Source organism: Alligator mississippiensis, chromosome 4, assembly GCF_030867095.1.
Source record: "Alligator mississippiensis isolate rAllMis1 chromosome 4, rAllMis1, whole genome shotgun sequence".
Taxonomy (NCBI): Eukaryota; Metazoa; Chordata; order Crocodylia; family Alligatoridae; genus Alligator; species Alligator mississippiensis.
In genome coordinates this window covers 104,463,031-104,477,323 of record NC_081827.1, presented here as the reverse complement: position 1 = coordinate 104,477,323, position 14,293 = coordinate 104,463,031, and the positions used below count along the sequence as shown (strand labels likewise).

Sequence of the window (14,293 nt, the reverse complement as noted above, 5' to 3'; positions counted from 1 at the left end):
TAGAAAAGATTCCATTGCATTTTTTTCAAGAGCCCAGGTTTCCATTGAAAAACTAATTTCAGAGTAACAGTTTTTCCTTTTAAAATTGTTGATGGTTTTTATTTGTTTTCCTTCCAATATTCTCATCTGAAAGCCAAACCTTCCCTGTATTAACTGAGAATGTTTGGCTTTAACAAGCTGAAACTTTCTACACTGTGGCGGATGAAACTGTTTTCTGCTAACTCTAGTCATTTGCAACCTCTGAAAGGTATTACTGGTTACGTCTAATAAGTAAAGAAACTCTAGGTGTTGGTGGGGTTTTACAATAGATATACTTATAATTTTTCAAACAGGTAACATCCTTGGTGTCATTCGAGATCATCAAAAGCTAGTCAACACGTTTCGGCTAATGCGGCGCGCAGGTTACATCAATGAATTTGTTTCGATCTCTACAAATCGCTCTGACAGATGTGTCTACATTTCTTCTGATGGAGGAAGATTGTGCAGGTAAATTTCTTCACCCCTTTTCTACCTCGGAAAGCTCTAAAGAACTTCTTTACGTTATCTGTCAGACATTGTGAATCTGTTAGGCAGGGGGGTTTGCATATGCCTATGGGATTTAGCCACCCAAATCCTATTCAATTACAATGAAATGTGAGCCTCTCTACTCATTTGGAAGTTCCAGCCTCAAATGTGGGGTAGTCAGAATAATGTATAACTCAACTGACTGGCTTAAAAATGCTGTAGATGAGCCTTAGCTCTGAACAGAAATGAAGGTAAAGTGAAGTGAAGGCCCTCCATCCTCAAGAAATAAGTAAGCAATTTGGTATGAATGTGTAGTGTGCTACAAACTCATTATAAGAAACCTCCATTATCATTACCCATTCTCATTATATCAAATCAGAACTGCTTTTTGTCAATCGTTTATACATATAATAAAGAAGATGTTCCCAGCCCCAAAGGGTGTACAGCATTAAACACCAAAGCATAAGGGAGAAGTGAGCGAATAAGATGGCAGGGCAGAGACATGAAGTATTAATAAGAGCATGTTTTAGTATAACTGAGCAATGTGTACAGTTCATATACACAGTAACCAACTCAGCAGCTGTATTTGCAACTAAGCTTGGCAGTTGCCCTATCTGATGGTCTCAGCTTTATTTAAAAAACTGAACATAGTGTTGGATGCAATTATGAAGCATTCCAAAGGCCCCCAAATTTCCAATCAGAGGTATGGTTAAGAGCTAATCAATAAGTCATACCTGGCAGGGGTGATGAGCAGTATCCAGAGTCATGGGTGACCTGAAAGGCAGAGAACTTGGCCCTCCAATTTAAGCAGTGCTAAGACGAATCAAACTTTTTATCTGAAAGTCGAGCATGACTTCTAATGTATGTTCCAATTTAAAAAAAAACGACAAAAAAAATCAAGAGAAATAATGTGGATTTCCAAGGAAAACTCAGTTCACTTTTTCCTGTGACACTTTTTCATTGCAATTGTTCACATTCTCTTCTTAGCCGTTTAAAAGTGCTCATTAGCCCTCAAACAGTAATTTGGACTTCACAGCAGCCTCTACAAGTATCTTGTTATTTGCTGCACTCTGTAAGAGCAACTTATCTAAATAGTAACAGTCCTTGACGTTTTGATCTTGCATACCATCTTTTGTGTTAGAGTTTCCTTGTGGTGGTGAAGCTCTTTGAGATTTGGTGCTGCTAAAAGTTACAGATTAGTCTGCTGCAACATGAAGTAAAACAGTTCATACTTTTGTATTCTATAAGTTGGAAAGAATATATTTTGCCATTAACTTAGACTCAAATATTTATTGCACCTTGACTCTAATCAGTACTGTACAAATGCATATATACCAATGGGTCCTATTTTTAGCTTGGTAATATTGTGAAATATTCAAATTTTTCACAGCTATTAATAAAATTTTGTAAGCAAAACATAGCCCCACTGAAAATTCAATTAAAAAATGTGTTGTTGTAAGTTACTTGTATCTTTTAATAGCGACTTTTGTTCATAGTTTCCAAAAAATTATGTATGGGATATAAATTTCTTGAACTGTTATCAAACCCAACTAATACTTCAAACTGAAGGCTTTAACTGATCATTTTTTTGCAGATATGTTGTTGGGGAAACTCAGTTAAGCCTTTCCTTTTTTGTAAAAATATTTTGTTTTAAGAAACAAATAATGCATGCCAATTTCCTTTGCTTCTATGTCTGCACGGTATTTCCAAAAGTGGATTGCAAACCAGCTGTTGTATGCAATGCTCGTAATCTAAATGTATATCAAAGTAAGTTACCTCTGTCTGTATTTGCTGTGACTCTCTTTTCTCTAATTTAGACCTTATATAATTGTAAAGAAGCAAAAGCCAGCAGTTACAAACAAACACATGGAAGAACTCGCTCAGGGATACAGGTAAATAACTCGGCTGTACTGTCTGTCTCCACGTTGGTCTGTAAATGTCATAAGGATGTACACTAACTAAATTAAACATTCACATAGTTCTGCAGCATTGGTTAAATATGTTGAGGAGAAGTCTGCTGTCACTTGCTAAGGAAGAATTGGAATGTCTCATTTCTGTTCAATATCAAAAGCCAAAAAAGTGCAAAATTCATACTTTGTTTATTTGACATGGCTCTGTGTAGATATAGAATAAATGTACGAATTAACTTTTCAAAAGTGACTAGTAACATGAAACACAACTTGAGAATTCAAAAACCAGTGCATGCTTGCCTTCTGAAAAATGAAATATCTTTACTGCTGAAGGTGGTTACCAGAAAATTGAGGCATTTAAAAGTACACTTTAGAATGTAACGCGTTCGTATGTAGGTGTCTAAGATTAATGAAAGTGTTCCTGTTCAGCTGTAAATCAGTTTTGCAAAATCATCATGAAAAAGTGTTAGCCCATGATCAAAATATAATTGTCCCTTCTTATGATAATGAAAAGACTAAGGAAGTGAAGTTTGACTCTGCTGTTGAAAAAATTACCTCAGGCAAACTGGTAGACAGAATTATGTGGTGGGTGAATGCATGGGTCATCTTCTCTGTCTAATATTAGATGCAATTTTTTGAAAATGTGTGATACGTGTGAAACTCAGTTTAAACAAGAACAACTTGTTAATTTGAGTCCCATGCAAAAGCTGTTTCCTTTAAATATTTATTTTTATGCTTGCATACAAAGAATGTTTTGGGACACTTGCCTAAACCTGTTTTGGTAACTGCAGGAATTTTGAAGATTTTTTACACGAAGGCCTAGTTGAATACTTGGATGTGAATGAGGAAAATGATTGCAACATTGCACTGTACGAGCATACAGTTAACAAGTAAGTGTACATTCATACCAAAAACTGGTAGAGTAAAAATGATGCATGTGTTAGCCCTTTTCTGTTCCTTGAAATCTAAACATATGAGTTAAGCTGTAATGCTGAGATTCCGACAGCAAGAAACTTGTTTGTTAAGAATAATCTGCAGGCAGGAGATAATCAACAATTAGGACATAAATTTTAAACAAATCATAAATCATCTGTAGGATAGTCACAAATAAGTTAGTTTAGTTTGTTTTATGGCAAATCATGTTTCTAACCCACAACTGCATGGTATCTCCTATGGTATGGATTGTATTTTTGATAGCCTTTCAGACACTTAATTGTCCAGATGGAGTTATGCGAGCCACTAAGTAAGTCCTAATAAAATTGTGTCAGACCTTTCCTGTATTACATAGCCTACTTTTAAGAATTATTTCTAGCTGCATGCTAAAGCCTGATACCTTCTCTCTCTACTTCACTCTTTCTACGTTGTGACTACCCATTTGTAACCAAAGAATACTAAAATTTAAAGTACAGCTTGTTTCAGAATGACTGGTTCATGCTTCCTTAGGCATTTTTTGAGCTGAGAATATCCTGTTGACTAATGTGTAATATGTAACAAAGACACGTGAAAGATACTTGATAAATCACACAGAATATATGATGATTTCCAAAAGACCTAGGGGCTGACCCAACACCTATTGAAGTGAATCAAAAGATGCTTGTAGATTTCAGTGGCGGTTGACCCAGGCCCCTACTGTATTTTTATATTGGATGAAATGCAGCCGTTCCATCTGTTAATTGCATTGCTGATATTTGTGCCCTTCTGGATATGTGTGCTGCTGCTTCTGGAGCACTCTGGAGAGTGCTGCCAAAAATATGTCCCTTGCCCATTTGCTCGCACTCTTTGTGCTCCATACCTGGAAATGAGGCAGCAGAGCTTCCCTGGCAGTGTCCTCCGAACAGCCACACTGCCTCCTATGTAGGCTTGGGGTATGCAAACTAGAAATAGGTAGGTGGGAGCATGCTTCTTAGCAGTGCTCTCAAACATTACAAGTGGTTAAGAACACAGCCTTTGAGTACCCTTCAAAAATGTGTTGTTTGGTATCCTTGGCTGGCTTCCTGGCGACTTCAGCAATGATCAGACCAAAAAGGGTGAACTGTTACTCATGTCAGATAATTGCCTTTAGTTCACACTGCAGCTGAAACTTTTTTGGTTTTTGTTTGTTTTTTTTTTAAACCTCAGTGATCCATGACTGTCTACATTAAATCATTCTAAGTTGGACAAGACCCTGCTTTAGTTGTTTAATTCTAACTGCTTGTCAAAAGTGTGGAAGACTACATTATCTTACACTGTCCAAAGAGGCAAGCATTTCTTAGGGTGATATCTTTCACTGGACCAACTGCATACTTTGAATTAGTCAGACAGGCTTTCAAATTCAAGACATTGGACATTCTGTCCAGAGACATCTCAACTTGAACTCAATATCTCTGGGAAGCCTGCTACAGTTCTCCTTCCTGACATTCGCTTCTGAATGTAAATGATGAAGTAAAGGTGTCTTTACAAAAGCATCACACGGTGAACTATTATTTATCCCTACATATTTGTTGTACCCAACTAAGAGCACTCTAAAATTTTGAATTCTTTTTTCCCAAGTGAATTATTATGCACTGAAACTCTTGTCACTTTATAGCTAATATAATTGATGAGGCATCCCTCCCTTCCATTCTTCCAACCTATTGCACAATAGTGTCACTTAGCTATATTAGTCTCTGTTCACTTTTTTTCATTCCCACTGGGGCTTTGTTTCCTTCAGGCTTCATCTCTATTAAAAGTTCCTTTCCTTTCCTGATCAGTTCTAAAAATCCCTTCCTAGCTGCTGCTGGCCACTTTGAGTCCAGTTCTGGCAAGGATGCTTTGACTTCAGACTTGTTTTTTGGTGTTTTGGTGGAAGAAGCTTTGCACTTGGTGAAGATCTAGTTCAGCTGGCACAGCTTCACTGAAGTCCAGTCTTGTCTGATTTTACAATAACTGACCTGGTCCTAGAGGTGTACTTGAGCACATCCATGAGTAAAAGCTAAGAAACTCTGCACAGCTCTGTGTTCTTAAGCTTCCTGTTGCATCACTTGATAGCACAGTTTTGTTAGTTGTGTGAAGTTGTGCAGAATTGGAACAAAATAAAAGCCAGAAAGAATTTAATAAGTGTTTTGAATGAACCGCTCTATAATCTGCTACCTTCTGCTTAGTCCTGCTCTGTTTACATCCTTAGATGGTCTAGTCTAGTATGGTTTAGACCGGGATAGTCCTGATTTGAGCAAAGGGTTGGACTAGATGACCTCTTGAGGTCATCCTGCCTTACTTTTCTGTGAGTCTTGATTGCTTCCTGATCTTTCAAGTCTGCGTGTGTGTGTTTGCTAGTAAGCTGCTGCTGTTATGGAGTTCTTACCAAATCCCATTATTATATTCTGAATTTAATGGGGCATATATGTACTGCTGACTTACCATGCCAGGTGGCACCATGCTGCTGCTCAGCAAAGCCAATTGGCCTGTTGGTAGCATTCCATTCCTTGCAGTTTTGGGAGGCAGTGTGTGTGGAGCAGGACAGTATGTATCAGTCTGCTGGCATGACCTGACACAATGAGTTAGTGGTATAGATGTGCCTTACCCATACTTGCTTTGATGCTGCATCTGTCCATACTTTCAGTTTACTAATATAATCTTGAGACTGACAGTATGTCAGTTTGGAATGGTTTATCTGGAGTTGATGTTGTTAATGCTCTAATTTTTTTTTTTAAGACTCTTCTCCACTAAATACACTTTTTGTTAAGTGCAGAGAAGTAGCATACGTTGTCATGCCAGTGAGTGACTTCCAAGTTGCTCAAATTAATATAAGCAGAACATTTTCTGATTAGCATGAACTGGAGAAAGTATTAGATCTTTGCACTCCTAACAGCCAGTTCTTCTGAAATGGATCATCATGGCTGTAATCTCCTTAGCAAAATATATACTACTGCTATGATGGGGAGGGAGGCACTGCTATTTATCTTCCTTACCTGGGCATGCCCTGTCACATCTATATCACAGACATGACAGCATACTGCCCTTTGCATGTAATGCAGTAGAAAATATATCCCTATAATTTCTGCTATGGAGTCTTGGGGCATATGATTAAAGCCGATAACTTTAATGAGCACACGAGATTTTTCCAAACTGCAAGAAAAGGGCTGGACACTGTAGGTGAAAGAATTAATTGCCCATCTCCTAATACCTAGTAGCTAGGCTCTATTTAATGAGTTTGAAGTACCCAGAAAAATGTCTGCTTTGGGTAAACTGACATTATAGTAACTTTCTTTTGAAATTTTCCAGTTCATAATTGGCCACTTGACTGTCTCATACCTACCTCAGGCTTTGTGCTTAATCCTTGTCCAGCACTGGCCACTTGCATCTCTCCACATAAAATGGCCTGTTTATTCTTTCACTGCCCTAGAGCTTTTTCCTTTGCTGCTCTTACCAATTTAGAACAAATCTTTCTAATCTCATATCATACCTCTCTTGAAAACCAGCCTCTGCCTATTGCCTAGATCTTTTTTAATTTGTTTCCTCTTGATTCAGCTTTTAAAAAGATATGTATATTTGAAAAAGTTTCAGATATGATGTTGTAATATACTTTTAATAGCCTCGATATAGGGTTTACTTTAGAGATTGGATTAACTTGACAAGACTTATTTTTGTAACTAGCCTCAAAAACATGTTTTGTTTTGTATTTTTAACAATGGTAGCTCCCTGGAACATGTAATTTTGAAGGAGGAAAACACATTTCTTATGTGACCTCCCATGTTTATTATGCAACTTTGGTTAATTATTATTGTTTTTATCTAGGAACATCAATTGATTTATCTGGTTCCTTTATAGCCCATGTCATACTTTTGTGGTTCTTGCCTTCTTTGCCCATGTAACCATACTCTTTTTTTCTCCCTCCCTTCCTCCCCTTTGCCTATGAACCTGATCAAAGGAAAAATACAACTTTAGCTGGAGTGGCAGGGAAAAAAAGCAAATGTATGGTTCTGTCATTAAAATATTTTAGGATATATTGATTGGTTGATTTGATTGATTGATTGATTTTTAACTGAATTGAAGTAAATTAAATTAGCAGATTTTACTAACATGAGTGCATTAAAATGATGGTATTTTGTATTTTGGCATGGAACGTAACTAGAATTCATTCTTCCTTTTCTTTTTAATTTTATTTTATTTAGAGAGACGACACATTTGGAGATTGAACCTTTCACACTTCTTGGTGTTTGTGCTGGGCTTATTCCATATCCTCACCATAACCAGTCCCCAAGAAACACTTACCAGTGTGCTATGGGGAAGCAAGCAATGGGTAAGACTTTTCTGTTTCAGGTTTGGAATGTTGTTGTTTTTAAACACTATTATAGCTTAAAATCCAAAATAGAAGGATTTTTTTTCCCTGCTGGTTTATTGTACAAACATTTCAGGATAGAGCAGAATGCTTTTTATAAGCAGTAGTTTAGGATGCCAGGATAATTGTACCTTGGCATTATAGTTGTGTGGGTGTATGTTCTTAAATTAAAAAAAAAAAATGGAAACCACTAGTTCTGTGGTGTCTTTAAAAGATTTGAAACTGTGGCTCCATTGTTCCTGTTTCTGTTAGTCACAACTTTCAAGTTTTTAGTGTAGCTGTGGGATTGGCAGCAAGTGTTTTTGTTTCTTTTTTACACTGCAGTGTGCCATGGGTTTCCAGATAAATAGAGAGAAAAGTGTTTATACAAAGAATGAGAAGAGGGAGATTTTCTGAATACTAAGAGTACTGTCCCTTTTTTATACACGCATGCACACCCCTGTGCACCTACCCATGATGTTAACTTTTTTGTTTGTTTTTTTTTTTCTGGGGAGAGTAGGGATTTGGAGCAATGGTTCTGGTATCATCTCTTAAGTGACTGAAATGAAATTAACTTCCCAATTGCTGACAGTTCACTGAAAATCTATAATTGCTGGCAATTTAGGGACCTTGTGGACTTGTGCTGGTAGATCGTTAATGCCAGACAAACTCTGTGTGTTTTATAGGCAGCTTTAAATGATCTATTAAAATGTCCTTGTATTACTCATACACCTAACTGGTGTACTGTGTTATGAAGCCAAAGCAAGTCCCAGTGAAAATCTGAACAGTAGTACATCAGTTCAGACTACCCTATTCAGACCTGAGCTGTAAACATTGGTTTTGTATCTTGTATTTGTGACCTTGTTATCAAGTTGAGATATACAGTAGGAGAGCCCTGTGTGTTGTGAAAAAACTATCACTTCTTTTGGATTTGTAAATCGCTTGTTCTGTTCTGTGAATTCTAAATTGAAACAGTACACCTTTTGTGAAGATCTTCCAGCCAAGTTAATGGAAGAATAATAGGCTTGTAATTAATTGTCATCGCTGATACATTTCAAAATATTTGAAAGTAGTGCTAGCTGTCCACCATTTAAAAGAAAAAAAAAAGGCAATAGATGCAATCTTTTTTTCTTACAGTTTTTCCCCCAAGGAGTCTCTATTTTATGACTATTAGTCTCAGAACATTTAGTTAGTTACCACACACAGTTAAGCAGGATCAGTGTGTACAGAAAGCCAATTCAGTATCTGTGGAGTTCTTTTGTAGTTTTCTGTGTGAAGGTTTTTTTCTCGTTTTGTTTTGAGTGTCATTTGCAATTCATTGTCTGTGTTTTCTGAGGTTGGTGTATTCAGCTGCTTTGACCCTAGGTCTTGCACATTTAGCTCCTTGGATACAATCCTCTGACGTTACTGCTGACGCTTGGAACACAAAAGCCATTGAATATCTTTAGCAATAAAAAAAGCCTTTGTTTCTGTTTGTTATGACAAAACACCTGACTCAAGAATAAGCAGTGAGATAAAAGTACATTTTAAAAGTTGGCATATGACCTAGCTATATTTTGCTTTGGGCATTGAAATATCTGTAAATATAGTCTTTACCAGAAACTGTGTTGTGGGGATGGAGAGAAGCAAAAAGAGGAGGTATCTACCTGTTTAAAAAAAATCAGTACAATTATAAATCAGCTTAATTAAAAAAAACCCTTGAGATACTTCATTGATTTAATATTATTTTCGTTTGATATTATTTTTTATGTAAGTGCAAATGCTGACTAGTACTTGAAATACCTGTTGCTTGATTGCACTAAAGAAAAAATGCTTTGTGCCTCCTGGCTTTCCATTGCTATATGAAAAAAACATGTCAAAGTCTAGTACACCCGAAATTCTCAAGTGCTGGGAAGATTGAGTTAGTACGCTACCTCCCTCTGGTGAAGGCAGGACTTGGGGTTGCTCAACCCTAATACCTCTGCCCATTTGAGGGAGCTCTACAGGCAGCTTTGAGGAAAAGTCTTACTGTCCTCGTTTAATTATCACCTTTTTACCTGCCAGGGCTACAGTAAAAGCAGTGGGGGAAGATTACTTCTGATTTTGACTTCTGCAAAAAATGGTACCCAGTATTAGAGGAAGTGCCATAGAGGTAACAGTAGAGGTCCCCAAGGGCTGGTGTGTAGGCAGACTTAGTAGCAGTTCTTCAACATAGATTGAGGAAAGGGATGATGTTATTCAGGAAACGGTGGCTTGTTGTGTAGCTGTGTGATGGGTTTGTCAGCCATACTATGGTACTCCCAATTTTTATATAGTCAGTTCATTGGCAGGAGACTTAAAAGGAAAACCAGTTGTTATTATTCTTCACAACAGAACTTGTTGTCAGGGCTCAGTTCTGCCTCTAGACTGTGGAAAAACAGTATTTATGCTGCCCTTTGTGTTCTCTGTTACCTGTTCTTCAAAGGCAGAAGTGAGTTAGGCTTCTATGTTCTGTCCCACTTTATCCACAACCTCTCTTAAAGGAGTTGTGTGGGCTGGAGGAATCTTTTAAATCATCTGAGCCAGTAAACACCCAATGCTTGAAACTCCACAGGTGCCAAGTCCTCCATCCCTCCAAGATTCAGGGCAGTGTCTAGGTTAAGTGCTCCATCCGTTCTGTTGGTTCCATGTTCTGGCAGAAAGAAAGGAGTTAGGATGTTTATCATTAAGTAAGTAGAAATACACATGTGCCAACACTTCCTCTTTTGGTGTGGATGTAGATATCCCCTTGGTTTGTATATTAGGCTATTTTTTCTCCAGGCTTACAGTATTAAAGTTCACAGTACTTCTACTTTGCTTGGTTCTTTGAGTGAAGTAATCAATGGCATCATTCCTTCGGGAAAAGTGTGGAAATAAATATTTGTGTCCCCTTTATTCCAACACCCACACAGAGGCCTTGTCCCAGCCCTCCAGAACACAAGAGAAAAAAAGTTTCTATTCTTGAGTTTTTCAGATGGAATTTAAACAGATGTCTGTAGGTTGACAAGCTAAGATGGAGGGATGGTGTTACTTGTGTAGCACTTGAGAACACTTGTTGCTGGTAGCATTCACTTCTTTGGTAAGCACATTTCACTTTCTGCTCGAGTCTCTGATCAGCTTTATTCCTGCTGGGACACCTTTTTCTTAGTCATGGCTTTTGTTGTTATAGCTGCTTCTTTGAGTAGAAGAGGAAGAATTTTCCTCCGAGTGTTTGAAGGTTGGAAGGAATCAGGTCGAACATCAGAAATCTTGATTAGTTTCTTAGTTTCCCCAGCTGACCACTGAAACAAACAGATATAGTACATCACACAACATATCCATTCCAGGAGATCCATATATTCTTGTGGAAGTAAATGGTGAGGAGTGTTCCACAGAGTGGACTTCAGAGGAGAATGTAAATTTCTCATACTCAAGAGAAGCTTCCACTGAGGAATAGGAAAATGCCTCCTTAAAACCCTTCATCTTCTGGATTTGCAGCTCTTTAGATAAAGCCCATCCTAAAAACCACTGTATTCAGAGAAAGAAACTGGCATACTTATTTTTGTTTCATTTAGGGAAATTATCTGCATGCTGTATGTTAATTTCAGAGTTTCTTCCACTACATTTTCTAAAATTAAAGACGGTAGGCTTTGGGGCATCATGGTTTGTAGGGCCTTCAAGCTGGGCATTCCTTGGTGATGACTGAAAAGTCTGGTTGTGTCCTCAAAGCTGTAGGCCAAATGAAGTTTTGTTCTTCCTCTCTCACGAGTTACAAATGGAGGTTAGGAGGAACAGATTCTGCCAGTTTTGCCAGCAAAAGATGAATTGCTTTTCTCTTCATTAGAACAGGTAAAGACAGTCTTCAGTAGAAGCAGCCGCTTAGGTGAGATCTTGCCTGGTGATCTTGCCTGGCAGTATTGGACTTCTTTGCGGGGGGTCCCTGGAGCTTCATAGCCAGTCTTCAGTCTGGAGAAAGTGTAGAACCCAGCATAGAGGCCTTAGGTCCTGCTCTTTCCTGCCATATTAATTTTCTATTCCTCCCTCTCCCTGGGGTGGTAACTAGGTTGAAGATGATTTGGGATGGGTCACTTAGCACCAAGGACAGAGTAGACCTCAGGAGTTACCTTGGCATTGGCCGTTTTAGGTATGTGTTTTCCAAGTATGTACTTAAATACAGATACTTAAATTCCTTCATAGACAGTTACTGTATGTATTTGTCCTATTCCTACAAGCAGGGTTTTGTTTTGGCATGTTGTTATATATTAGAATTACTACAGGCAGTGCAAACATCTTGAAAAACCAGCCTACTGGGTACAACCAGTAAATGTTTTCAAACCTTTATTTTCCATGTTGCTTCTTCAAGTTAGAATTTTATAAATTGCCTAGAGACATAGCATAAGGCCTGATACAGCAAACTGTAGTAACATATGATTGCCTTAACTATTGTTAGGCTACACAACAGTTTGTTCCCCTGCTGGGTGTTAATTATTTTTTCTTCACAGATTTCAGAAGACACTTTGGCAGTCTGGTGGGAAATGGCCAGAATCTCAGTATCAAGCTGGGAGGTCTATACAAAGGGTTGAATTCTGAACCATAAATTTAAAATTAATTTCATGTTAAAAGACAAAGATATTGTGGGTGAACTTTTCTACAGTAGTTATATTAGCAGTGACGCACCTAATAATTTCAGGAAGTAAATCTGTCTGAGTTGCTGTTAACTGCATACTTTATTCATGCTTTGAGATAATTACACAAACTGGGGTTGAACTAATTATTACCCAGAAGAGGAAATAAATATGATGTAGACAGCACAGACCATGATCCAAAGCTCCTTTTGAACTCAATGAGAGTCCTTCTTTTGACTCTGAGATTTAGATCAGGCTATAGCTCATAATTTCACTCCTCAAAAGCTAAGAATATTAACTAGTTCACTTTATGGTCTTGCTAATTGTTTTGTTTTGTTTTTTACAGTTATTCACAGTTAGAAGCATGCAGATTCACTAAAGTTTAAAGTTATGCAAGCCCTTCCCTTGATCAAAATTTTTCTTCTGGTTTTTTTTTTTCTTGATGGAATTCTGAGTTTTAGAGTCCTTTTCATGGAAAAATGCTTTTGTTGCAGCTCAAGCTCAAATTTATATTGTTTTAATTTTTTTCTCTACTTTTGAGGACCATTCATTACAAGACCTATTACCTAAGCTTGTGAAATGTGAAATTAGTTATTTTACATGCTGGTAATTTTTATATCTAAAATATTTCAGTTAATGAAACAACGTCTTCATACTTTTGCCTTTGTTTTAAATATAGGTACCATTGGCTACAATCAGCGGAACAGAATTGATACTCTTATGTATTTGCTAGCATATCCACAAAGGCCAATGGTTAAAACAAAAACCATTGAACTGATAGAGTTTGAGAAACTGCCAGCAGGACAGAATGCTACAGTTGCTGTAATGAGCTACAGCGGTTATGATATTGAAGATGCTCTCGTCTTAAACAAGGCCTCCTTGGACAGAGGTAAGGATTGTTTGATCATGTTCTTAGATTCTGTAATGCAAACACATTCTATTGCGTTGCGTTTTTTATTTAATGAATTTTACCTTCAACGTATAAAAGGTTTGGTTTGGTTTTTTTCCCTCTGTAAATGTAATGGCGTTTGTACATAAAGTATCTGAACATGGTACATTTCTGGTGAAATTACACAAGCTGCATATTTACATGTGAGTATAGGTTATTATGAAAATAAATGTCTGGCTTCTGACCTTAAATAACAAAGGATAAATGATCCTTTTTCAAAAATATTTAGCTTGCATAAAGTTTTAATGTGTTCGATGATCTGTTGCTGCAAGGCTTGCTTTTTAGATGGTGACCTGAGCCTTTGTTTGAGCCTAACAGAGAGGACAGTCTCATTATTTTCCCCAGCACTGAAAGCGATAGATGAAATTAGACTTTTGAATGTATTCAGCAGAAGAAAGAGAGCATGTGTTTTGTGTCATTATGAACTTGATGCTTTGAGGAAAATAATGATATACCAGCAAACAAAATAATTAAACAGAGAGAAACTAATTATCTACTTCCTTTTTGAAATCTCTATAGTTTGGTCTATTTTAAGCAGAAGTACATAGTTACCTTTCATTTAGTCTGGAGGTAAAATTTGTTTGTGGTGCTGCCTCCTTTTTAAATGTCACTCTCACCATAAATTCTTCAATGCTGTATAAAAATAAAGGAAAAAGTGTTTTTTAAATTCTGCTGAGGAAAAAATTATTTGAGAATTTGGTGTCTTTCTTTATTAATTAATTTATTTATTTTTATCAGTTCCCTTGAGGGGAAAATATTGCAATGGGATGGAGTTAATTTTAGCTGTGGTTGGCCAAAACCAGACTCTTCCATTAGTTAATTCTGTCTCCATTTTCTCCCTTTCCTTACACCCCTCCTCCCAGTTGCTAGGCAGCAATAATAGTATTCCTAGACATGTATCTTTGGCATTAATGTCTGCCACACTTAATTTATGCCTTTTTCTAAAACGACAACAGGCATGATTTAAAACTGACTGTTTTCTTTTCTGGTAGGCTAGTAACATTTATGGGGAAAATGAAAGACCACGTGATACTTGACAGGAGTTACTTGACAT

The 14,293-nt window shown here is 37.2% G+C and overlaps 1 protein-coding gene across 4 annotated transcripts in view; it reads left to right on the top strand.

The window, feature by feature from the left end:
* POLR3B (RNA polymerase III subunit B) overlaps positions 1–14,293 on the top strand; it is a 130,774-nt gene that overhangs the window by 76,865 nt on the left and 39,616 nt on the right. For all 4 annotated transcript variants that reach the window (XM_019489314.2, XM_014608300.3, XM_059726433.1 and 1 more), the window contains 5 exons: positions 333–486; positions 2,322–2,396; positions 3,206–3,304; positions 7,544–7,671; positions 12,970–13,179. In XM_019489314.2, the coding sequence (XP_019344859.1) occupies positions 333–486; positions 2,322–2,396; positions 3,206–3,304; positions 7,544–7,671; positions 12,970–13,179 (666 nt within the window). The remainder of the gene's footprint in view (positions 1–332; positions 487–2,321; positions 2,397–3,205; positions 3,305–7,543; positions 7,672–12,969; positions 13,180–14,293) is intronic.